This window comes from Mauremys reevesii, unplaced genomic scaffold (assembly GCF_016161935.1).
Source record: "Mauremys reevesii isolate NIE-2019 unplaced genomic scaffold, ASM1616193v1 Contig1, whole genome shotgun sequence".
Classification (NCBI taxonomy): Eukaryota; Metazoa; Chordata; order Testudines; family Geoemydidae; genus Mauremys; species Mauremys reevesii.
Genome location: NW_024100715.1, coordinates 4,778,467 through 4,805,544, shown reverse-complemented (window position 1 = coordinate 4,805,544; position 27,078 = coordinate 4,778,467). Strand labels below are relative to the sequence as shown.

General features: G+C 49.3%; 1 protein-coding gene across 1 annotated transcript; it reads right to left on the bottom strand.

Annotated features, from left to right (window-relative positions):
* Positions 1–485: 485 nt before the first annotated feature.
* Positions 486–27,078, bottom strand: LOC120392381 (NKG2-D type II integral membrane protein-like). The gene is made up of 8 exons (XM_039517096.1): positions 26,986–27,078; positions 26,781–26,889; positions 15,211–15,444; positions 5,924–6,085; positions 4,729–4,809; positions 3,002–3,201; positions 2,166–2,269; positions 486–1,222 (listed from the first exon to the last, which is right to left on the bottom strand). The coding sequence occupies exons 1-8, from the start codon at positions 27,076–27,078 to the stop codon at positions 1,057–1,059; spliced, it is 1,149 nt and encodes a 382-aa protein (XP_039373030.1). The 3' UTR covers positions 486–1,056.

Here is a 27,078-nt window from a genome sequence, read left to right as displayed (position 1 = left end):
GTGGGGCTCTGCCCAAGAGAGGTGATGGCTGAGGAGCCAGGAGCCTAGAACGCGTGTCCTCGAGGGACCACAGAGGAGGAATATAGCTGCAGTTGCCCTGGACTGTGACAGTCCCATCTTCCCAAAGCAGAGGAGAATAAGGCCACATGATTCTTTATTTGGCCAGGGGGAAAAATCCAGACTCTCACTTTCCACGTAACGGCCTTACAGGGGAGGAGGAAGGTTTGCAAAGGAAGCAGATCGGTAGCACGTAATCCTGTGGAGCTGGCAGAGAACCAAGGAAAACAGAGACTGGGGTGGAGGGAAGAATGCAGGGGGGAAAAAAACAACAACCCTGGAACTACAGGAGAAAGAAAACCAGATAAAAACCAAACATGAGCACAACATTTTTTTTTAAATTTTTTTTTTAAATGCCTCAGATTAAGTGGGTTCCAGCCCATGAAAGTTTATACCTAAAGAAACGTGTTAGTCTCTAAGGTGCCACAAGAGAGGGGCAAGGTTGCAAGGTTATTTTAGGGGGTTCGAGGTATTGCCACTCTTACTTCAGTGCTGCTGGCTTCACAGCTGGGTGGCCAGAGAGTGAATTTGGTAGGGCCCTAACCCTAGTGGGGGTCAGGTGTGGCACGGTCAAATATAGTGATTGTACCCTCTGAAGGATAAACAGCAGCAACTTTTCTTTAGTCACATTGATGGATTTAAAGTGCAGGGTGCCAGCAGCTGGATCACAGGCACTGACTCTTGTTTCTCCCAGTGGGGGCTTCACCCCTGCTCCACTCTCCCTCCACCTTTTCCCTCCCCCGAGGTCCCTCCCGCCCACCCGCCACTTGCTCCTCCACTGAGCACCTCCTGCTAGCCGCTTGGGGATCCGCAGCCAGCCCTGCAGGTTCCGGAACAGTTGAGGAAAAAGCAGATGCTGAGAGGCTCTGGACCACCTTCACTTGCACAGAAACAAGATACAGCACGTCACTAGCACCCCCACTCCCCTGCTGCCTCAAATACGTTGAGTAGAAAAGTCGGGGCGGGGGTTGCATGTGTCCCTGTGCATACAGTAGCACTTCAGCTGAGCTCCGACATCTCCGCTTGCCCTTGTGCACCATTCTCCTCTCTCAGCGTAAGTCCGGCAGGCTTGCTGCAGATCCAGTATCGCACCGTGTCGCACCAAGAAGAGGTGACGGCTTCATCGTTCAGATACGCGCACTCACCCTGTGCTCTGACTTCGAACCTGCATTGCAAGCACCACGGAATTAAAGTCAAGGCTTCGTATTCTATGCAGCTCAGCGGACAGAAAGCAAGCGGCTAGGGCCTCTACGTTATGAACCCCTTTCACTTTTGTATAGTCCAGTTAGTCCAACATGCCTGGCTATGGTTCACATTCAACGCTGCTCTCCAATTTTTAATTGCACTGTGATGCACCATTTTGGTGCAAAGTTCCAAACACAATTGCATCACAGAAGTTGTCAAGGGAAACTGGGAAGCAGCTAGGATAGGGACAGCTGGGGCTTTTCTTATCTAGGAAAATACTGAGTTTTGGGACCCAGCGAGCAGTTGAAATGTTTGTCACCAGGAAGGGGATGCATCACCTTTGTCTCTCCCCATTTTGGGGACATGAAGGAGAGGACTAAATTTGGGGAAGGGGGTTGAATTTTTCTTGCACAACACCAGCAATCCTTGATAGCAACAATCTGCGCCAGGATCTGGGACTTCATCCAGTGGCGATGGGGAAGTTTGCTGGCTTGATGCTTCTGTTAAGATGGTCAGCAGCAAAACAGTTACGGGTGGATGTTGAAAACGGCCTTAGTAGGGTTGGGTTAAGTCCAGCTGTAATCAGCAGAGCTATTAAGGCTCGTATCAGAGTTATCACAACAGCAGTTCTCTCCATTTCCTCAGGGATACGTTTTACTACTCAAAGCAGTTCAACATCAAGCGAAGAACTAAACCGGGCCCTGCCTCCAGCAAGCACCTACCTGCTCCCGCCAGCTCTCAGCGGAGCAGTTTGCTGGCCTTTGAACTAAGCCTGCAAGTCACCTGATCCTCTCTTGTGATCCCTGGCCTCAGCCCCATCAGCTGGGAGGCAGCTAACGAGTCACATTTGTGGCTAAGCCAATTTCCCTGATAGCCCCCCCTCCGTCCCCCCTCCGTCCCCATTGACAAGGAAGAGAACTCACCAGTGATTGAATTCGGTGCCGTCGGTCCATTTCCAGACCTGGCCCGGTTCCCTCCGGAGGCCGATCCAGTGCTCAGAGAGGTCTTTATAGCGCTTAATGAAAGCCTTTCCAAAAGGGGAAGTGAAAGATATTATTCACCACAACCTGCGTTCGAGTATCTCTGTGCTGCTGACGGGGCCTAGTGCAGTTTGCAGCGCTGTTCTAGCTGCCAGCGACAGCAAAGCCTCCTAGTTAAGGCTGGGGCCTTACCAAAGCCACAGCCGTGAAAAACGTATCACGGACCATGAAATCAGTCCTCCTCCGTGAAATCTAGCTATGTGGGGGAAGGGGCAGGTCCGGGGGCGCCCAAGCTGGGGGCTACTACCATGTCCCCATCTCCAGCTGCTAGTCCCCGGGATGGGGAGGGACAGGACTTACTCCTCCCTTGCACAGCGGCTCTCAGGGGAGATCAGACTCCCTCTGGGTACCTCCTCCAGGGCTGGGTGGAAGCTCCAGGGCTTCCTGCAGCCGTAAGAGGTTGCCAGAGGTGGAGGTAGAGGTGGATCTGATCTCCCCTGTGCTGCTGGGAGCGCCCTGCAGCCGGGGCAGGTACCCAGAGGTGGGTCTGAACTCCCCTCTCAACTCCTGCCTGCAAGTAGCTGTGCAGGGGAAGAGCACGTCCTGTCCCTCCCCAGCCCACCCGGGGCTAGGAGCTGGGCTGGGGGAGCTATGGGGGAGATCAAACCCACCTCCACCTCTGCGAGGGGTGACAGGGGGGGTACGGTCAGGAGTAAGGCAGGGGAACAACCCTCAAAAGTTTGGGGACCACTGCTCTAAAGTCAGAAAGGGTCTCCCACCATTTCCTGAGAGGTGTCGATCGCAGCCAGGGAGGTGCCGAAGGAGGAGCAGTTGCTCTGGCTGTAGGTCCAGTCCCCTTCAGTCTCGGAGAAGTAGTAGCATTTCCCTCCGTACCCGACCCAGCCGTCCGGGCAGCAGCCGGCAGCGGCTGGAGGATCTGGACCAGCTGAAGGTGGGTTAGACGATTTTCCTACTGAAACTGAGAAAGTCAAACAGGGTCAGAGATTCGCTCCCTCTCTGTATGGGGGAGGGGAGGGGTAAGGGGCAATAAATGTTCTCAGAACCAGAGACCCCCATTAAACCAAGGATAGTGCAGCTGCTGCTCTGGGCCTCAGTTTCCCTCTCCAAGGTCGGCCTCCTCAGCTTCCCAGCCACTGCTCTGTGCTGCAGATGGAGCTTCACCCTCCGTTCACGTCCACGACAAACGTATCCCCCCTTCCAGGCTGCCAAGGGTCCAAATTAAGAAGACCCAAACAAACGAAGAAAGGTCCCGCCGAACCTCAGGACTTCCTGTCAGCTCGCCCCCTACACCCAATTCCCAGCCCTTTTCCTTGCAGATCCTTGCTCAAGGCCTTCCTAAGGGATCCTGCCTGGTCCCCGCGTTCCCGCTCTCAGTCCCTTTATAAGGCCCAGGTGATCAAGCTCTCACTTGACCCTCCTTAGTCCCCCTCCCTCAGGCTAGGCAGCAACTAATTAACTATGGCACCGGTGGGGCTGGCCCCATCTCCCCTTAAAGGGACCAGTTGCCCCATGACACCTTGATGCCATTTCATGTTACTGATTGTCACAGCGATTCCAGACCCTGTTTATGGTAAATCTCTGCCCCGCATTTACCATAAGCACCGACTTCCTGCATTCCCGGGGAGGGGGGGTGCTCGACCTCCACTCTGCCCCAGGCCCTGCCCCCACTTCACCCCCTCCCAAGCCTCCACCCCTCCTCTTCCTGCCCCCGCCCCAGCACCTCCTGCATGCCATCGAACAGCTGATCACGGGAGGCGCTGGAAGGGGCGGGAGCAGCTGATCCGCGGGGCCCACTGACAGGTAGGAGGCACTGTGGAGGGGGGGCATCAATCTGTGGGGCTGCCGGTAGGTGCTGAGCACCCACTATTTTTTTTTCCGTCGGTGCCCCATCCCCGGACAGGAAAGGGCGCACAGGAAGTTTCTGCACCGAAACCAGCGCCTTAACCCTTGAACCATCCTTCCTCCCGTGAAAGCCCCTCAGAAATGGTAACTGGCTGTTCCACTCTCCAGAGCCTGCCTTCAGCACAACCGAGGAGACTCAAATGAGCTGGCACGACCGACAGTCGACTGTACCATCAATATAAACAGAGGCGAATCAGTGTCAGCAGCACTTTAGCTCACTTGACTTTTCAAGGTGATGCGTCCTGGCTGAGACCAACCTCTGACAGGCTCCTGGAACTGTCTATACAAAAGGTGGAGAGAATCAAAAAGGGGCGATTTCTTTTCTCCCCTCGGGTGGCAGAAAAAGGGGGTTACACAGTAAAACTAGCTGAAAACCCTCAATGAAATGCAAGCCTTTCACTGCAGTAGAGGAGGCACAGGGATGGTCCCACCGATGGATAACACTAGAGAGCTGATTTAAATTGCCAGTGATGAAGTAGTAAGAGGAAGGAGTGGAAGCTGGAGGCCAGGGAGGTGTGAATATGTGACTGTGATCGCTCCAAGGCAAACCAGGAAGCGCAGAGACTGAGGGCTAGGAACTCACCAGCCAGAACAATGATGATAATGATCAAAACTATGAAGACTCCAGCTACGAGAGTCTGGAACTTGCGGTTACATGAATAACCTAAAATAGGAAGAGAAAAACAATTAGTGCCCTTAGGGGGAGCGGTGTTATCTAAATAGTAACAGAAATGATTTGATTTCCAGTGAGACAAGGAGTGTGAGGTAATAGGTTTTATTGGACCCATTTCTGTTGGTGAAAGAAACAGCATTCGAGCTACACAGACACCTTCTTCAATTCTGTGTAAGCTCGAAAGCTTGTCTCTCTCAGCAACAGAAGTTGGGCCAAGAAAAGATATCACCTCCCCTGGCTTGTCTCTCTAATGTCCTGGGACCAACATGGCTACAAGTACATTGCAAACAACAATGGTTGATTTCCAGTAACATCTAGAGACTCCAACTGAGATCAGGGCACCGTTGTGCCGGGCGCTGCACAGACACACAGAGAGAGACAGGCCCTGCCCCAGCTGAGATCAGGGCCCCGTTGTGCCAGGTGCTGAACAGACACACAGGGAGAGACAGTCCCTGCCCCAGCTGAGATCAGGGCCCCGTTGTGCCGGGCGCTGCACAGACACACAGAGAGAGACAGGCCCTGCCCCAGCTGAGATCAGGGCCCCGTTGTGCCAGGCGCTGCACAGACACATAGGAACAGATTCGAGTCCTCTGTGGATCTGGCACAGGGGGGCCTGTAACACACACCGACCAGAGAAGTGGTTCTCAAGCTGTGGCCCATGTGACATCCTCAGGGCCATACAGGTAGTATGGGATGCAGCCAACAATGGTAAATAAGTTGAGAATGACTAGACTAGAGAGTTGCATACACACAGACCAGAATAAGAGAGTCCACAGGGGGGTTGTACCGGGGTAGGTATATCCGTTTACATTCACATCTTAGTGTATATGGGGATAACTTTCCCATGTGGCCAAGCCCTTAGCCTCTGTCTCTTCCGCTAACCATTTCCTAGAGAGTGAGGGTTCAGGGTGCTTGTCTACACAGGAGAATGTACTGGTATAGGTCACACCTGTAATATCATACCACTATGGTTATACCAGGCTAGCTCCCCATGAAGATGCATTTATTCCAGAATAGGAGTGTTCACACAGGGAGTTATACTGGTATAACTATAATGGTATAATTATACTGGTAAATTTCTCTGTGAAGACAAGTCCCAAGTTACCTGGTTCATCTCCTCTGTCCGGGTGTCCATTACAATTAAGAGGCTCCGTCAGCTGCTGTTGTTGCTGAAGAGAATTCTCTCCTCCTCCCTCTGCGTTTTCATTGCCGTTAAGATGCTCTTCCATTTGCAGTTTCCCCCCAGAACGATCTCCGTGTCCTCTCTCTGAAAGGCAGGGGCAGAGGCATGAGCTAGCAGCATGAGCGCGCGTATGCAGGAGACTGACAGCGCTTGTGCAGGCCCTGCCGCCATGGCTATGCGGCTCTTGTTACTGGAGCTAGCTCTGGTATTCTAGCTCCGTATGGCTTCACAAACTGCAGTCACACCTCCCAGCTGCAGTGGAGACGTAGCCTAAAGCCCAGGCAAGAGGTGAAGCACAAGGTACCAATGAGATAGTTATGCGCAGTGGGCTGGGCAGTGGTCACAGCAATCCCGCTGCCTGACCGTGGCCATGTGGTGTGTCAGCAGCAGGGCAGGAATTTGGGTGTTTTTCTCCTTGCCCCAGCTACTGGAATATGTGATTGTTTCAGTTTTCATTAAAACAAACGTACAACCCCCCCCCCAAAGTGTCTAGCCCCCGTGCTCAGGGAGAAAAACTCGAGGCCGTGATGCGAGGGCAGCTCCAGGCTAGGAGAAGACCCGCCGGGGTGACTTTTAAACCTCATTGCTTCGTTTTAGGCCAATCTCGTGATGACGCGTGATTTTTGGCCCCTTGGGGTTGGTGATACTGTCTCTTCTGCATGTCACCCAGCCACACCTCACCCCACCCTAGGGTGACCCGATGTCCCGATTTTATAGGGACAGTCCCGATTTCTGGGTCTTTTTCTTATATAGGCTCCTATTACCCCCCACCCCTGTCCTGATTTTTCACACTTGCTGTCTGGTCACCCTACCCCACCCCACCCAGCTCAGCCCGGCCCCTCTCCCCCCAGGCACCCCCCTCCCAGGACTCCCCTCCATACAGCCCCCGCCTCCCTCTGCAGTGCGCAGCCGCAGGGCTCAGGCACCGCTTCGGCTGTTGCATTCTGTCCCCTTCGTCGCCCCGTAGGACGTTCGTCGCCGTTTCGGTATTGGCATCGGCCGGGCCTGGGACTCCTCCTTCGGGTCCGCGATGGTTCACGCAGCAGCCTCCCGCCCCCGCCCGACAAGGTGGAGCCGCCCCGACCCGAAGGCAGGAGCTGGGGAAGGTGGCGGTGGGACCCAGGCGTCCTGCCCGAACACGAGCGCCTCGCAGCCCCCTTTTCATCTGCAGGGCCCAGCCCCCACCTTCACTCCGAAAGCGGGGTGAAACTCAAGCCCCCAAGTGCGGGGTGAATCGAGGGTTCCTCCGCGTCACCCCCCCAGAAATAGAGGTGCACCCCCCGAAGCCCCCCCATTAGTGCAGGACGAGGGGAGGATTAGGGGGCCCCAGCACAGTTGTCTCTATAAACGGGGGAGGTGCACCCCCCGAGGCCCCGCCCGGATTAGTGCAGGATGAGGGAGGATTGGGGTGCCCCAGCACAGCTGCCCCTATAAAAGGAGGAGATGCACCCCCCAGAGCCCCCCAGGATTAGTGCAGGAGGAGGGGGAGTTCCTCTTCTCTCACTACAAGACACAGGAACAGCAAAGAATCCTGTGGCACCTTATAGACTAACAGATGTTTTGCAGCATGAGCTTTCGTGGGTGAATACCCACTTCTTCGGATGCAAGCAGTGGAAATTTCCAGGGGCAGGTGTGTATATATAAGCAAGCAAGAAGCAGGCTAGAGATAACGAGGTTAGATCAATCAGGGAGGATGGGGCCCTGTTCCAGCAGCTGAGGTGTGACACAGGGGCAGCTCCCCTCCTAGACAGTAAAAGTTACCACCTTTCGATCCGCCGCTGCTGCTGCAGTGCCCGTGGCCCAGCACATCTCGTCCGGATCCTGCCTGCAACTCCCTCGCCTCGGTAATAACCTGTTCCCTAAACCTCGCTCCTTCTCTTATCTAAACTCTGCAGGCGCATCCTTGCCCCAGCCTTTGTAATACACCCCCGTAAAGGAGTTAGTCTTTTCTCAGATGTTTGTTTTAGGTTGAGAGTCCCAGTGAGCTGTCATAAATCACTTACAGGCGAGAAGCCAGAATGAGTCAGTTCATTTAATAACCAGTTCTAATATAGTCTCAGTTTGAAAAAGTGCCAAGCAATTTGGGACAGTGCGAAATATGTGAAGGGGTCTCATCCAAGTGTGTGTGGGGTGCCCCTCAGGACACAGGCGTATAAGGGGTTGGGATGCATTTGCTATCCCACACCAGTGTGAAATGGGGGCTCTGAGGGCAGGGCTGGATTAACTCTCCTGTGGGCCCGGGGCTATTAGATTTTCAAGGGCTGCAGGTGATTTGGAGTGGGCTCAGGGCTGGGGATTAGGGTGCGGGAGGGGGTGCAGCTCCAGCTGGGGGGTGGGGCCAGGGATAGGATGGGGTTGTGGTGCAGCAGGAAGTTTGGGTGCAGGAGGGGGCTCAGGTGGAGTAAGGGGTTGGGGTGCAGGAGGGGATGCGAGGTGCAGGCTCCAGCCAGGAGGCACTTACCTCGGGCAGCTCCTGGTCAGCGGCACAGCAGGGCTAAGGCAGGACCCCTGCCAGCCCTGGCTTCGCGCTGCTCTGCTCCCTGAGGTGGCCGGCATGTCCGGCCGCTAGGCAGAGGGGCCAGGCTGCTCCTTGTGATCCACACTGCCCGTGCCCGCAGATACTGCCTCTGCAGCTCCCATTGGCTGCGGTACCCGGCCAATGGGAGCTGCAGAGCTGGTGCTTGGGGCAGGGGCAGCGCACAGAGATTTCCTGAATGCCCCTTGCCTAAGGTCCGCAGGGACACATTAGTGAGCCGGCACTTGCGGCTCCAGCCCAGGGTGGGGGGAGGCTTGGGGACTGGTGTCCGGCCCATGGCGCAGAAACTTGCTGCAGGCTGGATGAAAAGAAGCCGCGGGCCGTATTTGGCCTGCGGGGCCCTCCTTAGCCCGAGGCCCTGGGCTGCAGCCCCTAAAGTCCCTGCATTAATCCGATCCTGTCTGAGTGGGTCCCAAATGGATTTGAGTTTGAAGTGATTTTTACACCTTGAGGGCATTTGGGTGTGTAAGCAAATGCAGGCAGGGTGTGAGGTCCTTAGTCCTTCTCTGTCAGAGGTAGATTCAATCAGGCATCTTCCCCAGATGTAGCGTGTGTTTGGGGTTTGAATCCCCACTACATCAAATGTCGTCTTAACAAATGTTGGGAAGTATGGAAATGCAGAGTTAAATTAATCTAAATAACCTGAAATCTGTCCCATGTCCCCGTCACTCCAGTCTGTCCTATCCATGACATGGGCCTTTTCCCTTGGAATTTCTGCCCCCCATGGCTTGAATTTTTTGACTTTCCTGGCACACTGCAAAGCTCATATGCACCGAGGGTGGGATTTGTGGCTAATGGGAAAGTGCACTGCGGGATTTTAAGGTGCCTTGATCACATCTGGTGATTCAGTGGTGTGTGGGGGAGGAAGTGATGCTGCTTTGGTCACATTTTACTTCATATCTCCATGTGTTTTGTACATGTGTGTTCAGTCCGGGTCCTGTTTGACGTGAAACTTGTTTAAATCTGAAATCTAAATAAAGAAATAGGTACATGCCGGTGACAACCGTCAGAACTAGTTGACATCTTAATCCCTGTCTGCCTTGGCAGTTTGTCGTGGTCCCTGGGAACACAAGCACTGTACACTTTAGTGGCTGGCTGTGGACTCTTAAGAAGCCTCCAGTTTTCAGATGTTGGTCTCATTAGCTATATCCCCCATCGTTTATGGAGCAGGGTATGTGAAATTGAACCACAAGTGTATACAGGATTCAGGGCTTCCAGGATATACAAGAGGTTAGACTCTATTTTATAATAAAAACTGTGAAACTCCCCATGGCTGGTGTGAGGGAATAATAAGGGAGAGATGAGAAGAGTCTGGATAATTTTTTGCTGTGTAACTGAAGCATAAGAGGAGAGCGAGCGGCTTGGTAAATTGGGCCTTCTCTTCACTAAGAACAAAAAGCGTCTTTAACATGTTAGCACCTTAGTGCAGACAGAGCCATTTGTATTTTAACATGTGTTAGCTGCTCAAAGTAAAACCTATGCTATCTCCAGTGGTTGATCCCCATCAGCTAACACGTGAAAATATAAATCACCCTCTCTATGTTAGGGTTTTAACACGTCTGCAACACAACTTTTTTCCTAGTGAAGACCAGGCCTTGGAGAACAGTCTGATCATGTAGGGGGGCAGATACAGAAACAGAGTTAAGGCCGTTTGCGGGAGCCTGAACTCTTCACTTCAAAGCTGTCCAGTTTTTTTTTTAAGTTTCCCCTTAACTGCAAAACTTCCTGTTTTCGTTTTTAGAAATGACGTACATTTTTTATTAATAAAAAACGTGCCATTGACTAACGCTCAGACATGGGCACATAATTTCATAATGCACTGCCACTCACCCTGCTACAGGATGTTGCTGGGAAGGTTGTGGCACACCAGGCTCTTTAGATGGCTGGTTGCGCTCTGTGCACAGCAAACTCAGAGGCAGGTCCTGTAAGCACTGCAGACACTAGGCTATTCAGGCTTCAACCCTGGGTAGGTTCCCTTTACATACACCCAGTAAGCAAGGGGAGGAATCTTTAGTAGGGCTGGCAGGAAAGAAAAGTCATTGGCCCCAGATCCTACAAACATTTAAACACCCGCTTAACTTTATGCACATGAGTATTCCCACTAAGTGGGACTGTTCATACATTAAGTCAAGCACATATGCAATGCATAAGTATTTGTATGGCTCCATCCCTAGACTGTCTCAGTTAAGCTTTGGGTGTTAAGTTTATTAATCTCCTGCCTCTGGCGTTTCAGGAAATTCCCCAGGCGCATGGAGGCAGGCTCAGTGAGCAATTTTTCATCATGTAAGTGTCATTTCATAATTCCCCTCGCTCAAATTGAAACCTCAGTTCAAGCCCAGTTCTCTATTCCACGATTCGGATATTTCTGTCTCCTCAGACTCAACGTAGGCGATGACTAGACTACCATGGTAAGTCGCCCTACGCTACGCAACTCCAGCTACGTGGAAGGTGGTACCTATAGCTGAGGCTGCAGAAAGGTTTTCTTTATAAACCCAGCAAAGAGTCCTGTGGCACCTTATAGCATGCTCCAATACTTCTGTTAGTCTATAAGGTGCCACGGGACTCTTTGCTGCTTTTACAGATCCAGACTAACACGGCTCCCCCTCTGATACTTTATAAACCCAGTTTTTCAGATACTTCACTTCTTAACTTTGGCAGTTTTCCCAAAGTGGAGAAGGCACAGACTAAGGTGTTGTTTAGTTCTAAATATTTGTTGTTTATTATTTATATTGTGGCCGCACCAGTCACAGACCAGGACCTCATGGTGCTGTTTTTAGCATTAATTTAAAAGGGGGTTGCTTAATAGGTGGAGATACAGGTTTGCTATATCCTCTGCGTAAGTAGGTAGGAACATAATGTGAAATTAGGACTGGTTGAAGCCATGAATACCTCCCTCTAATGAGCAGAGATCAGAAATGAGTCTGTCTGTGGTTGGGATTGATTTTCAGGAATGCTGTGTTAGTGTGAGATTGCTGGAAGGTTTATCCTATCTTAGGGTTTTCTGTTGCACCCATCCCCATACTGTCTAAGTTTGTGGTTACTGCTTTGAAGGGTGAGTTTTCTCTTTTCTGCGAAAGCAAAGCATTCTCTGTCATATTGAGATCCCTATTTGTTTTGATTGTTATTGCTTTGAAGTTCTCTTTTTCTTGGTGGAAACACTGTCATACTGAGATTCCTATTTGTACTGATGGATTATTTATATATTGGTGTCTTACAAATCGTTGTTATTGTTTGAGGATGCCTCTTCGTGTTCCCACCGATGGGTAAGAAGTCCTTGGGTGGCTGAACCCTTTCAGAATTAAGCTCACTGGGAACCTCATGACCCTTATGATACTGTGATACGAGATTATATCAGGGATGTGGCCTTATCACTGCATTTCCTTCCTTTCTGTGGGTGTCTCTTTATTCCTGCAGTTTAGTTTGACCAGACTTCAAGCCCCTTTGTACCTTTAATTTTATAATAGGATAGATCTTCACTGCAGAGTTAACCCAGGTGACGGGCACTGGGGTCTGAGCACCTGGTTTAGCCTAGACTGGGTGAGATCAGCCACACTGGAAAGCTATACTCAAATCACTGTGTCCTTGTGTGAGTCACTAGGACTTCTGGAGCCATATCCCATGGTTCTTTGTGCTGCAGGAAGGTGAGCTGCTCTATGATTCTTTGCCAGTGAGTTGTGGGAGAACTTGTCTCCCCTGCGGGGCACACAGCAGGGATTGTGTGAAGCCATGGGAGGATTATCAGCATTGGAGTGGCTTAGCCTGTATCCTCACTGCAAAGTAGATGGGTTACCAGACCTAGTGAAGTGAGCACTTAGGCTTTTGCCTGTAGCCCCAGACGGGCCAACTAGCCTGGGTTTAAAGCACCACCAAACTCAGGTTAGAATTTTGTGTGTGTGTCCGGGATAGGGGTTGGGGCAACATGTGAGTAAAAGCCCAAGTTAGCTTGGAAGATGGGAGGAGGGATAGCTCAGTGGTTTGAGCATTGGCCTGCTAAACCCAGGGTTGTGAGTTCAATCCTTGAGGGGGCCACTTAGAGAGCTGGGGCAAAAATTGGTCCTGCTAGTGAAGGCAGGAGGCTGGACTCAATGACCTTTCAAGGTCCCTTCCAGTTCTAAGTGATTGGTATATCTCCAGTTATTACCTCTGCCGTGAAAACACACCCTGAATCATAAGATGGCTGAAGTGTGGGGCAGCACTGATCTGACTCGATGCCACTCTGACAGACTACAGCAGGTGCTTTTAAAGACAAGAAAAGCCTGTTTAAAGGAGCGTTGTTATTGTGAGGATTGTCAAGGTTTTATCTCCCAAAGGCCAGGGATCTCCTTAGCTCAAGTAGCTCTTCAGAACTGGGCATTGGAGCAGGCAAATGCTGTGGTTCCAAGATAGGCCATCTTTGGCTGCCAAACCCTCATTCTCAGGTAAAGGGAAGCCTCTGGATTCCTTAGTCAAAGGTTTCAATGCTAAAGCTTGGAACCAGTTCTGGGTCAGGCTCTACACTAAAGAACATAAGTCATCTGCGTGTGGTGGTGCAAACTTATCACCGGAACTTTCTCCAATACCAAAATACCGTAGCACTGCTACGGCAACAGAGCTGTGCCAACAAGCTCCTTAAGCATGGACAGGATCCCAGTTTGCTGTGTCCGCTTGGAATTTGATGCTTAAATTGTGAGATATTGAGATTCTCTTGTGAGAGGCTGCCTGTTTCTTTGGTTTGTTTCTCTGGTATAGAATTTTGTTTTTATGGGTCTAGTTGTGAACTGGGAGAAACGTTGCATTGTAGCTGCCTCCCCGAAATATGTAATGCCGTGTGTGTCAGTCTGACAAGACATTTGCGATCTAAGCCCTGATTCTGCAAGCTCTTAAACGTTATTTGCTTAACTAAGCATAAGTAATCCCACTGATTTCAATGGGGCTATGCATGGCCTTCACTTAACCCCACTGAAATCAGTGGGATTACATATGTCAGTGGTTCTCAGACTTTTGTAGTGGTGACCCTTTACACACAGCAAATCTCTGAGTGCGACTCCCCTTATAAATTAAAAACGCATTTTTTATATTTAACACCATTATAAATGTTAGAGGCAAACGGGGTTTGGGGGTGGAGGCTGGCAGCTCGTAACCCCCACTTAATAACCTTGCAACCCGCAGTTTGAGAACCCCTGATCTATGTGCTTAAAGTTAATCGTGTCAGAGTTTGCAGGAATGGGGTTCTAATTTGCGAGGTTGGTGACAGTGAATCTGTCCCTTGGTGTAAGACCTCATTGGTTTAGGGCAGCAGTTGTGTGGAATACATTGTCATGTCTGTGTGGGTGGGGGGTATGTGGGGAATAGCCCCTGAGAATGTGTATTTTGGAGCCATACATTTTACTGCTGGGTTTTGGCTGTTGCCAAAAGTTGTCACTCTTTCAGTGGAGGTTTAAGAAATTGTTTAGAAGACGGGGCTATGGTGAGATATTAAGAACGTTTGTGACTTTTGAAGCTACTTATTCAGATTGAATGTTTAATAATCTCTGTAATTAACTCAGTTGTAATCTCTCTCCAACAGTTTTGAAAGGGGAAAAACACTTTTTAAAAGATGGTACAAGATTTCTTTTAACTCATATTTTTTGTGGTGGTGGTTTTGTGTCTATTATGTGTTGCCACTTAAGATTTTCCGTTAGTCTTTGTGCTTTAGCAGGGATATTATGCAATCTTGGTGAAACCCTGGGCCCACTGAAGTGAATGTGAGTTTTGCCACTGACTTCACTAGTCAGGATTTTATTCTGAATTTACCTTGCCATGAATTTGGTTCCATTTTCTGAGAGGGAATCGTGAGTATAGCATAGCAGCTTCTGTTGCAATTTGATTTTTTGTTTTAACCGCAGTTTTTGCAACTCTTTATCTGCATGATTTGTGTCAGGTTTTCATGTGTTTAACAATTCAGACTCTGTATGTCGAAGAATGCTGTGACACTACTGTAAGAAAAGCTTTTGCAATCCAGCACGGATTATTAAAATAGATTTTTGGGATGATTTTTTGCCTAGTGTTGTTCAGTTATGGTGGCCTCTGGGACTTGCCTCCAGACGAATTGTAAACGGCAGAGAAATGCTGAGTGGGAACGGCCTGGAGAGTTTTAGATCTGTGGTTCTTAACACATTAAAGCATAAAAGTGGATGTTGCCCAGTTTATGTTTGTGGTGTGGTTTGAGCGGGGATCGAGAATGTGGGTTGCATCTGCTGCTGTTGCTCGAGGCAGGGAGGTGGCTGCGATGTGTGTTTAACTGGTTGGAGTGTGGGAATTGATTTCCGGAGTTAAGGGAGTGGATGCGAGGACCAGAGGCAGTTTGAGATCAGCTGATAAAGTAGCAGGAGCGGCCGGGGTTAAACAAGCAACTCCGTAGGCATCACAACCCCCCCCCCCGCCCCCGGCTCGTGGATTTGGCTCTTGCCAGCAGCAGCAGCTGGAGTCGGAGAGTTTGGCCGCGCTGCAGCCTGCAGCAGGGGGGATCCCGCGGCTGGGAGGATGCGGGGGCGGCGTCCATCCGGCCACACTCGGTCTGGCGCCGGGTCCCCCAGCTGCCCCCAGACACGTGCTCCAGCCCTCCCGGGGCAGGGGCGCAGCAGCCCCGGCCGCTCTCAGCTCCTGCCGCGCGGGCTCGGCTGCCCCAGCCCGGTGCCCCCGCCTCCCCCGTTACCTTCTCGCCGCTGGGGCTGGGAGATCCCCGGGCTCAGCCCTGCAGCCGGTGCCGCTCCCCGCGATCGCTCCTGGAGGGAGCGGGGCGGGCCCGCCTGCCGCTGGGCTTCAGGAGATGTTTCCTCCCTCCCCTGCCTTGAGGTTTCCACTTTCCTGATCCCAGCCGGGGACTTCACCGCTCCCTCCTCCTCCTCCGCCCTGCCGATTCGGGGTGCGTCCCTCTCTCCCCGGTGGGCTGTTAGGGGGGGCAGAGGGGAATTCCCATTTCCTGCAGTAGCGATGGAAGCACCCAAGGGCGCCCCTCCCTTCAGCCCTACATATACTGTGTAACTGCCCTGCACCCACGGGTGTGGGACCCAGGAGTTCAAAGGCACTGCTCACACTCCTGAGTCTGACCCTGATTCCTGTGTATGGGTTTGTACAGGGACCAGGGCTCACAGCAAAGCATGTGATAAGCCTTTCCCGGCTAAGGGAAAGTCCCCACCTCACTGGGCAAGGGTTCTCTGCCTCTATTGCTAGGGGACTTTTTTCACCTAGCTAACAGCTGTAACAAGAAAACCTGGTTGTCGTTTGAAGATGCCACTAATGGTAGAAAGAAATGATCCTCCACTGCCTCGGGGATAGGGTATCTTGTTACTCACACCGTGCGTTACAGTGGCGTAAGTCCACCTTACAACAAGGTGTAAGTCCTTGTAACTTCACCGGCGTTCACTGATAGTTAAACAAATAAAAACAAAAAGACCCCAAACAAATGCATAATGCAACTATTCAACTGAACAGAAAAATAACTTTGCCCCAAGTAGAGTTTCTGTACCCCAAAAAGGGAAAAGACCCCATTAAGTCCACTAGGGAGCTTGTTATTCCCATCACTGTTTCCCTGCTGAAGGTGTTGTGATATTACAGGGATGGGCAGCTGTAAAAACCCCAAGATAGAGATTTATTAGGAAAGGTTCAAGGAAATCTTTAGCTGTTACCACTCAAAAAACCCAACGATCTTGGAGTCATTGTGGGTAGTTCTCTGAAAACATCCACTCAATGTGCAGGGGCAGTCAAAAAAGTGAACAGAATGCTGGGAATAATTAAGAAAGGGATAGATAATAGGACAGAAAATATCATGTTGCCTCTATATAAATCCATGGTAGGCCCACACCTTGAATACTGTGTGCAGATGTGGTTGCCCCATCTCAAAAAAGATACATTGGAATTAGAAAAGGTTCAGAAAAGGGCAACAAAAATGATTAGGGGTATAGAACGGCTTCTGTATGAGGAGAGATTAATAAGACTGGGACTTTTCAGCTTGGAAAAGAGATGACTAAGGGAAGATATGATTGAGGTCTGTAAAATCATGACTGGTGTAGAGAAAGTAAATAAGGAAGTGTTGTTTACTGCTTCTCATAACACAATAACTAGGGAGTCGCCAAATGAAATCAATAGGCAGCAGGTTTACAACAAATTAAAGGAAGTATTTATTCACACAATGCATAATCAACCCATGGAACTCCTTGACAGAGGATGTTGTGAAGGCTAAGATCATAACAGAGATCAAAAAAGAACTAGATACATTCATGGAGGGTAGGTCCATCAATGGCTATTAGCCAGGATGGGCAGGGATGGTGTCCCTAGTCTCTGTTTGCCAGAAGCTGGGAATGGATGACAGGGGATGGATCACTTGATGATTCCTTGTTCTGTTCATTCCCTCTGGGGCAGCTGGCACTGGGCAGTGTCAGAAGACAGGACACGAGGCTAGATGGACCTTTGGTCTGACCCAGTAGGGCCATTCTTATGTTCTTTGTTCTTATGATACCAGATGCAGAAAGGTTCTAAAACTGTGGAACCAGGTAAATAGCCTGTCCTAATGCATTTAACAAATGTCTAATACAACCACAGGGCACAAATAAAAAGGATGCTTAGAAGGTTTTCAGCGTTGCAAGTCTGGGAATGTGTATCTTTTTGGAGGAACTGGGCATGCCCAAATTTTAATGCAGGTGCTGCCTCCTACTCCCAGTGTGACCTGACACAACATAAACTTGCCATACCTCAGTTTTCCGATCTGTAAAATGGGGATGGTGGTAATGACCTAACCCACTGCTATGTTGTGAAGACTTCATTCGTGGGCCAGATTTGTGAGAGGTATGTGCTAAGTCTGCTCATTGCTGAGTTTGTTTAACCCACCAGCACATAAAGTAGCTCTGTCTGGGCCTATCAGTATTGCCAACTTGCATGATAACATCATAAGTCTTTTGATATTTAGTGTTTTTCTTACAGCTTCAGCTCCCGGTGTCAAGTGATGACAGAATGTCAGCTTTCATTTTAAAAGAAAGTGTCAATCTCTAACCCTCTGTGACTGCATGTGACTGCTAACGGCTCAAAAACCAGAAGGCAAAGAAAGAACCCACCCTGTATTATTATTAATCCCATGATTTTTGGAGGCCTGCCTCAGCATTTTTGAATCCTTGGGGCTGGCAATGCTGAATAAAAGTGATGTGTTTAAAATTTGACAACTAACACGTCTTAACATGCCAATGCAGAGAGGGCAAATTGCATTTTAACATGTGCTAGCTGGGGGTAGCCTATGGTTCACCTTGACCACATGTTGCAAAACAATGCGACCTATCTACACTAGAGTTTTAAACATGTTAGCTCTCGCAGTCTTAAAACACCCCTTTTATCCTAGCGTGTGGACAGGCCCTCTGAAATACTGGCTAAAACCCCCCAGTACAGGTGGGCTGCTCATTTCCTGAACTGACTGACTGCTTATGAAAAACCTATCGCTAAGTGTGAAGGGAAGAAAGCGCATCCGCCGTGGTAACCACAACAGTGACATAAAAGATCGTTAAAGGAAATAAGGAAAGCCATGAGCTCCTTGCCCTTCCTGCTCTTTCAAGCAAAGATAAAAATAGAGAAGATCTTTGCAGAGTAAGATCACACTCAGTCATGGACGCCATTTCAGGTGTCGGTGAGTGGGGACGACTTTAACCATCATTGCAGCGGCTACTTAGGCAACTCTAACCCTCTAGGTTTTTTTTGCAGACAATAACTTAGAAATTGCCCTCTCTCTCCCCTATCTGTAATGCTCAGCTCTAATACTAACACATTCTAATATCTTGTGTCATGTCACTTAAGGGACACTGGTTAGGTTTAAAATTTTAAAGTATATTCTTACTCTTGAATACAATTGTAGAAAAATCGAGCTACTTTCTGTCATTTAGGCCACTTACTTTTTGCAGTTCCCCAAGCTTGGACTAGATCATTTAACTTTTGAAAACATCCTACTAGGGTAAGGCTCTATGAGTTTATACTTTCACCTGCCTGGAGTGTTACCCTACTACATATAATAGACCAGAAATTGACTTTAAACAGGAAGGAAACTGACACTTTCAAGTTACTTTCACAGTATCGTCAACTCCAGATGTTTAAAAATCATGAGTCAGGCTCACAAAAAAATCACGAGATTGGCTTAAAAATCATATTATGTAAATAATAGATTTGGGGTTCTATTTTATTTGCCTTCTGCTTTTTGAGCATTTAGGGTGCACTAGGGTCACATTGTGACATTTTCTCCACAGCTACAAGGGCCAGAAACTTACTTTTTCTTTAAGAATGAAGGCTGAAATCATCACATCTCCGCTTGACTCCAGGAGCTGGAGCCTTAAGGAAAACAATAATTATCGGGAGCCTTATGACAAAATCAGGAGAGTTGAAAACACTGCTTTCGCTTCTGTTTAAAGACTAGTTACTTTCCTGAAGGCTTTTAAGAAAAACACTACAGTGATTGAGTTGCAGGTCTCACAGGAGACTGCTTAAAACCAAGCACCAAGAAAATTCCACATTTTAAAGCTGAGGAAAAATGGAGCATTCTGTGATCTATCAGGGCCACTGCTGGCAGGAAAGGAAAATAAAAAGGCCCAGGAGCTCAAGAGGACGAGCTGTCCAGAAAGAAAGTTGGAGGGTCAAATCTTCCAGTGCTTAATCAAGTAAAGCTTCTATTGCCATCGGTGCCTCCACTCTTAGCTATTAACGTGTTCAATAATTATACGCTTCATACTTAAATATCTTGAGCCACCTTATCCAGACCTACACATTTTATACGCATTGGCTCAGGGACTGTATTTTCTGGCCTATTCTGAACAGTGCTGAGCAGACAGATGGTGTCAGTGAATAGGAACGGCCATACTGGGTCAGCTAGGCATCCTGTGGGGTTTACAAAGCACCTAATCTTCTAGGTGCTTTTGAAAATCCCACTGGCACCCCTGCACTTAGCCAGTTCCTGAAGCCAGTTTTCATCTAGTCAGTGCTCAGGTCGAACTCCCAGCAGGGCCTTGTCTACAACTAGCTTCTCTTGATTAAGCTAAATTGAGCAACAGAATTAAACTAAATTGATATAAGGCAGTTTGTAAATCACTTTAAGAACGTCCACCCAGGAGTTTGCACCAGTTTAACTACATTTAGTTAAAAACCAGTTGTGGTTAAGCCGGTGTGTGTAGCCTAGGTTTGATTCTGATTGTCTGTTGGCTTCAGTGGAATTTACTCCTTATATGCCCAGGGTGAGCAAGAGGAGAATCAGGCCCAGGGAGGGGCTCCAGTGCGGTTGCTCCCAATTCACACTGAGAGCAAATGAGAAAAGAATTCGGCTCAGTGACTCTAATGAGAGGAGAACTTGTGGCACCTTAGAGACTAACAAGTTTATTTAAGCATAAGCTTTTGTGGGCTACAGCTCACTTCTTCAGATGCATAGAATGGAACACACAGACAGGAGATATTTATACATACAGAGAACATGAATAGGTGGAAGTAAGCATGCATACCAGCTGGAAGAGGCCAGTCCATTGAGATGAGCTATCATCAGCAGGAGAAAAAAACCTTTTGACGTGATAATCGAGATGACCCATAGAAGGTGTGAGGGGAACTTAACATGGGGAAATAGATTCAATTAGTGTAATGACCCAACCATTCCCAGTCTCTGTTTAAACCTAAATTAATTGTATCTAATTTGCATATTAATTCAAGTTCAGCAGTTTCTCTTTGGAGTCTGGTTTTGACTTTTTTTGTTGCAAAATTGCCACCTTCAAGTCTGTCACTGAGTGGTTAGAGAGGTTGAAGTGTTCTCCCACTGGTTTTTGAATGTTATGATTCCTGATGTCAGATTTGTGCCCATTTATTCTTTTGCATAGAGACTGTCTGGTTTGGCCAATGTACATGGCAGAGGGCCATTGCTGGCACACGATGGCATATATCACATTGGTAGATGTGCTGGTGAATGAGCCCCTAATGGCGTGGCTGATGATGTGATTAGGTCCTATGATGGTGTTACTTGAATAGATATGTGGACAGAGTTGGCATCAGGCTTTGTTGCAAGAATAGGTTCCTGGGTTAGTGTTTATGTTGTATGGTGTGTGATTGCTGGTGAGTATTTGCTTCAGGTTGGGGGGCTGTCTGTAAGCGAGGACTGACCTGTCTCCGAAGATCTGTGAGAGTGAGGGATCATCTTTCAGGATAGGTTGTAGATCTTTGATGATGCGCTGGAGAGGTTTTAGTTGGGGGCTGAAGGTAACGGCTAGTGACGTTCTGTTATTTTCTGTGTTGGGCCTGTCTTGTAGTAGGTGACTTCTGGGTACTCATCTGGCTCTGTCAATCTGTTTCTTCTCTTCACCAGGTGGGTATTGTAGTTCTAAGAACACTTGATAGAGATCTTGTAGGTATTTGTCTCTGTCTGAGGGATTGGAGCAAATGCGGTTGTATCTTAGAGCTTGGCTGTAGACAGTGGATCGTGTGGTGTGTCCGGGATGGAAGCTGGAGGCATGTAGGTAAGTGTAGTGGTCAGTAGGTTTCCGGTATAGGGTGGTGTTTATGTGACCATTGCTTATTAGCACTGTAGTGTCTAGGAAATGGACCGCTTGTGTGGATTGGTCTAGGCTGAGGTTGAAGAGAGGATAGCCCTGAGTGAGGACTTGGTAAAAAGAGTGTCGGGGCTCCCAGACTCCAGTGATCTCGCTGGGGTGGGACTCTCTGCAGAACTGAGGGGCTGGGAGGGAAAACTTCTGAGCCTGCCGAGGGATGGGGCAGGTCCCAGAATTATTCTCTGATCCTTCATTTTAAAAAAAAGGAAGGAAGGAAGGAAGACTGTGCTGTTTTACAGCATGGTCCAGCACTGCTGGAGCCTTTAGAATAAGATTCAGTGTTTGGGACTAGAACTGTAGACTACAGTGGATGTTTTCTCACTGGGAGAGGGATGCATCGGGGGTATGTGGAAAATCTCATCCCTCACAGTGGAGTCTCCTGATTCTGTGTCCTTTTCCGCCCTAGTATTATTCCAGATTGTAAGTTCTGGTGCCCATAGTGCTTGGGGTGTGGTGCTCTCTCGCCCAGCTTGGCTGGACCATTTTTTATTCCCCACTGTAGCTGGTCTGCCTTGTTTTCTGAAGTCTTACTGCATCCCAAAGAGGAATCACTGAAATACTGGAGCATGTACATCAGGCTCCAATTCAGGGAGAGTTCAAATGGGATCTGCCCGTATGTTTAAGAAAAACCAAACAAACCCACAACAGAACTAATCAATAAGACCTCACAGTAATGACTGTGAACACAGAAGTCCTGGTATTCAGGTTATGTACCATTAATGTTGAGTATTGTTGTACTTCCTTATAAGCATGTTTCCACCAGGACATGTAGCAGTCCGTATTAAATATCCGATCTATTTCATGGCCAGCCTGGTAAGTTTCCATTGTTGCATTTCGGTGACTTTGTGATGGACTCACTGTGAGGCTCTTGTGTTGGAATATCCTGAATTCATATCTAGCCAACTTATGTCACTGGCCACTGAGCTGATCTTCCCCCCTCCCCCCGCAAGACATGGAGAAGGAGCCATGCGACTGGAATAGTACAGATTTTGTAGACTAAACTGAAAGAATTTCCCTCTGTGCTAACTTTAACCCGTTCTTCGCTCTTCGGACTGGAAATTGACCCAATAATTGAAATAAAAAACCTCAGCAGAGAATCTGACAAATTACCCCCAAAGGTGGGAGTGACTAAATCTATTAGGATGTAAAATCTTTACACGGGGGAGGGGGAAAATGGTCACATAGATAATTTAGGGTTCCATTGAAATCGATGGGAGAGTTGTCATTGACCCCAGCGGCAGCCCCCCCCAATGGATTACACGTTCAGGGCCCCGATCCAAAGCCCACTGAAATCAGCAGCGATATTTCCATTGGCTTCAATGGGCTTTAGATGAGACCCTTCTATAGCACCTTAAAGGAAGAAGGGTTTCCAAAGCACTAAAACCTGGGTGGCGTCCTTGGGTGCCCAACATGAGAGCCCTTAAAGAAGCCTGACTTTCCGAGGGGGGGGCACTTAGCTCTTTTTGAAAACAAAGCCCCTTTCAGATGTCTCAAACGGGGACCCCAAAATCACTTGCCAAGATTTTTTTTTTTTTTTGGAAGTGATCACCACTCACAAACTAGCCGCTTGCGCCTGGTCCCATTGAAAGGCCAGCTGACTGAAAGGAAGCAGGAGTGGGCCGTGTAGGTAGTAAAGGAAGCATTTCAAGCACCACTGAGGTGCAGCCAGCTTCAGGGCTGTCGGTGGTGGTGTTTAACAGTGCATTGCAACAGAGTGCTTTTTGTACTAGCAAAAGAGACTGCACCCAAAGGGAATAACAAATACCCAAATAAGACTTGTTTGGAACAGAGCCCATTTCAGCTCTGAGTAGTGGGGAAGCCTCTTCTCTTGCTGGTATTTTGGTAAGTTTGTGCATGAATTGAGCAACAGAAAAAAAAATATGCTGGTGCCAAAAGCACACTCTGCCTCACCTCATGCAAAATAAAATCTCTAGAGAAGCTGAGTCACTGGGGTTTAAAAGCAGGTGGAGCAACACCTGGGCTAGAAAGCAGAAAATCCAAATAATGTTAACAAGGGCTTTTTTCTCTAGTTCTGGGCGCATTTGGTATTTATCCCCCCCCTCCTTTTCATGATGGTGCCCTCACAAAACCCAGACTGCGTCACAGTTCCTGACAATCTGGTTTGCTCAGCGTTCTCGAGCTAGGGAAGGTAGACGCTGACGTCAAGCTCTTTACTGTCTCAAAAGAAGTTCTGTGTTTCCTACGGTGGATCCTAAAGTGATGAGACTAAATCAGAAGAGCGTTGGGGTAGTGCTGAGGGTTTAAGGGGGTTTTACTTTTTAACATCTGTGGATAATACTGAGATCCTGGATCGCTAGATCTAGGCCCTGGGGAATTCCCAGTCTCTCCCCAAGGCCTCTGAGAGGCAGGGTGTAGTTGTTAAGCACGATCCCTTTACTGCAGATACTTCCTACCCCCACCTGCAGACAAGAGGGGATGGTGGGGGCACAGGTTAATTTATAACCCTGAGCAAATGTATTAGCCCAGCATCAGCAGCTGACAAACTAGTTCTTGTGCAGTCCGAAGCAGGAAGTCTGGGCTCGGGCAGCGAGCAGGTGTGCACTGTATTGCACGCCACTGGGAACTGCTGCTGAGGGACAGGGAGTTGAAATCCCTGCACCAGGGGAGGATCTTCGTGAGCCGCCCCTCCCCAGCCTCCCCAGCCTCTCTGCACTAGTTGGCATCTGCAGAAGCTGTGCACTGATTACCCAAAACCAGGGATACGGGGTGTCATTGCAGCTGCATCCCGGCACTGTGAACGTTCACCCTAGCTTTCATAGGCTGGTGTGGGTTTTACATTGAACTCCGGCGCCAAGCAAAATGGTTTTTCAGCCCTGCAGTGTTTCTTATGAATCCAGCCGTGCCCAGGCGGTGATGAAGAAACATATCGAGGGTGGGGCAGCGAGGGGAGGGCAGCTCTCGCTGCTCCCTGGAGGCTGTGAGCCAGATTCTCATCCTGGTTACCAAGGTAACCCTAGCCAACTCACCTCTTTCTGTCACAAACAAGCCTCCTCTGCAAACACGGAGAAGCCAGGTGATCCAGCTTGCACCAGATTCCTTAGCTTTCTGGTCAAACCTCAGTCACGTAGCCTCACCAGAGCACAGTGGCACAGAAATAGCTCACCCTGGATGTTGTGACTTCACACACGGTTCCCTGCCAAGTGCTGAGGCAGCAGGAGCCAAGGCTGCCCAGAGGATTCAGGGGGCCTGGGGCAAAGCAATTTCGGGGGCCCTTTCCATAAAAAAAAAAAGTTGCAATACTATAGAATACTATATTCTCATGGGGGCCCCTGCAGGGCCTGGGGCAAATTGCCCCACTTGCCCCCCCCTTCCCCTCTGGGCGGCCCTGGCAGGGGCTGCTGACTCCAGCGTCCTGGGAACGAGCCCCTCAATGTTTCTGAGCAGGATTTGGGAGCAACCAAAGAGGAGACGGTCTGGGACAATGCACTAGGCCCAGTGCACTGTGGGACAGGACTTTGGGAACAGCCAGTGCTGAGCGGATAACCGTGCGGTGCAGACAGGTTTAGTGAGGTTTCTAGCTAGGTACCTCCTAGCTCTGCGTCTCAGTGCCGAGTGCTTCGATTCAAGGAGCCCCCAGTAATCAGGGACAGGAGAACAGCTGAGAATCACCATTGGCTTTCTGCCCTTCCTCCCCCATCCCAAGAGCACTGGCACCAGCCGAGAAACTCCTGCCTGCTTGAAGCCCCCGCTGCCCTGTCAGCGCTTCCGCTGAGGGAGCAGAGCAGAAGGCAGGTGGAGGGAGGGCAGCGCACCCCCGGCCCCTGCCTTTAGCTCCCCACATCTATTGGCATGGCAGCAAGTGCTCTAGACCAGTCCGTCTCCGATATTTCTGTGCCCGTGTCTGTGTGCCAGGCTTGTGGTGCAACTCGACATTGTTCAGCCATAGCATTTCCTAGGGCTGTGGAAACCGTGGAAAGAAAATGCGTGGGACTTGGTCTGTCGACGTCTGTTGCAGGGTATTGAGGGAAGAGTCATTCAGATTTATAGGGCCCGATCCAAAGCGTTTGTAGTGCTGTTTGACACCCACTTTGCTCAGACAGAAATGACCACACAAGTGGCAGGGCAGTGGGGAACCAAGCCCAGTGTTTCTTCTTGCTCCTGACTGACTACACCCCCCATCTCTTCTTCCCTCCCAATTCTGTTTTTTCTCCATTTCCCTCCTACCAAGTTTACCTCCCTCTCCCTCTTCACACTCCCTTCTGCTCTTCCGCTGCCAGATCCCCTAAATCCCCAGTCCTCCTTCCTTCCCTGATCATAAATACACCTTCTCTCTCCTCCCGTCCCAACATGAATTTTCCCAGGTCTCTTTTGTCTGCCAGGCCCAGAATTTTTGGATGGCTTTAACTTGTAGCCACTGGTTCTTGTTATGCATTTCTCTGCTAGGTTAAAGACATTGGCGGCGATATGTGGGGGTATTTATGTATCCTGTTTGTAACAAGCAGAGGCTGGTTAATTAGGAATGGGTGTTTGTGGCTGGCTGGCAAGTCAACCACAACTCTCGCTGCTTGGATCGTGGTTTACGATTTGGTCAGGAATGCTGTTTGCTTGGGGCTGGTTGGTTGGTTTGTTTTAGACCAGGTAGATGTGGATGAATCCAGCGTGGTTGACTTCAGGATTCAGTGAAAAACCAAGAGAGTGAGAGAGAGGATAGAAGGTAAGAAAAGGAGGGTGGCATAAAATAACATAACAAAGGAAGGGAAAACGGTGCAGGATCTTGCATACCTCTGCAGTGCGGGAAGTTGGATATCCCCACTGGGGGGCTGAGGGCTGCATGACATGATAATGTGACGACTTTCAGCACTCACAGATGAAAACAAAGTTCCTTGAACAAGATTATGGCCAGCCGGCCGGCCTTCCTCTCAGGCCGAAATTCCTTTAGGTGAGTCAAGATGAGTGGCAGTGCTGGCAGTTCGGGGGATGAGCTGTGATGCAAGGCAGGACCGAGGATGAGAGGAAGAGCAGAAGTGAATTGATCATGTCATTTGTTTGTTTGTTCGTTTTTGTTTTTGTTTCCTCCAAAGTCTCTTTTAAAAAAACCCCAAAACCAGGAAAGTGAGCATCATAATTCATCCCCCTCCTTATTTTGTCTGCCAGTTAGGCCTAATATCCGTCACAGTCATTTTGGTCCATTAACTTCTGGTTCCACGTCTGTTTTACCACACGTAATTTTAACAGCCCTTGGATTTTATTAACGTGGCCTTTTTGGCTTAGACTAATCCAGCTTTTTTTTTTTCTGGTTCTCTTGCACTCGTGACAACATTCAGTGTCATAAGCAACTTGACCCTATTTTTCTTGGTTATTGTAACATCTTACGATCTTTCTCATGTTTTTTTTATGGTGCTGCTCACAATAGGGGTACACTTGGTAGGCCCAGTAGCCACAATAGCTCTCACACCTTAACGGAAGAGTTACATCTCCTACAACTGCTTCCTTTTTCCAAATGTTCATTCGGCTTTGAGGTAAATAACAAAAAAAAAATCAAAACGTAAAAGAAAAATGAGCACCCCCACCATTTTCTGCCCCAGCCCCAGTTGTAAGCAGTCTGATACTCTCCTCTGCCCTTCTCGCTTAACTTCCACTCTCTTGCAAACTTGCAAATTATTCCATGTGGGGAGAGCCCTGTTGATTCCTCACTAAGGACGGTTCTACTCACCAGGGATTTTAGTTGGCAGCTCCTCCATGGAGCCGTGAGCCCGGGCATGTACCGGGCGTGGTTCACGAACTCCCCCGACACCTGTCCCTTCTGCAGCGAGAGGGAGACCCTGGCACACACCAATGTAGGGTGTGTCAGGTTGCAGTTCTTCTTCCGACTCCTCCAGAGACTCTTACTGTGGTTCAGGCAGCACTTCTCCCCTCACCTCCTCATCTGTGCAGACCCCATCTCTAGCCCCACAAAGCTGCGAGATCTCCTCTTCAGCCACCTCCTGGCACTGGCCAAGACGGCCATCCAT

Bases quoted from the DNA above. Each gene is read 5' to 3' on its own strand.
- LOC120392381 (XM_039517096.1), bottom strand. From the start codon at position 27,078: ATGGATGGCCGTCTTGGCCAGTGCCAGGAGGTGGCTGAAGAGGAGATC. The intron at 6,086-15,210 runs GTAACGGGGGAG...CCTGCCTTTCAG, and splicing joins CCAGCCCCAGCGGCGAGAAG to AGAGAGGACACGGAGATCGT. The intron at 2,270-3,001 runs GTGGGAGACCCT...CCTTTTGGAAAG, and splicing joins TCGACACCTCTCAGGAAATG to GCTTTCATTAAGCGCTATAA.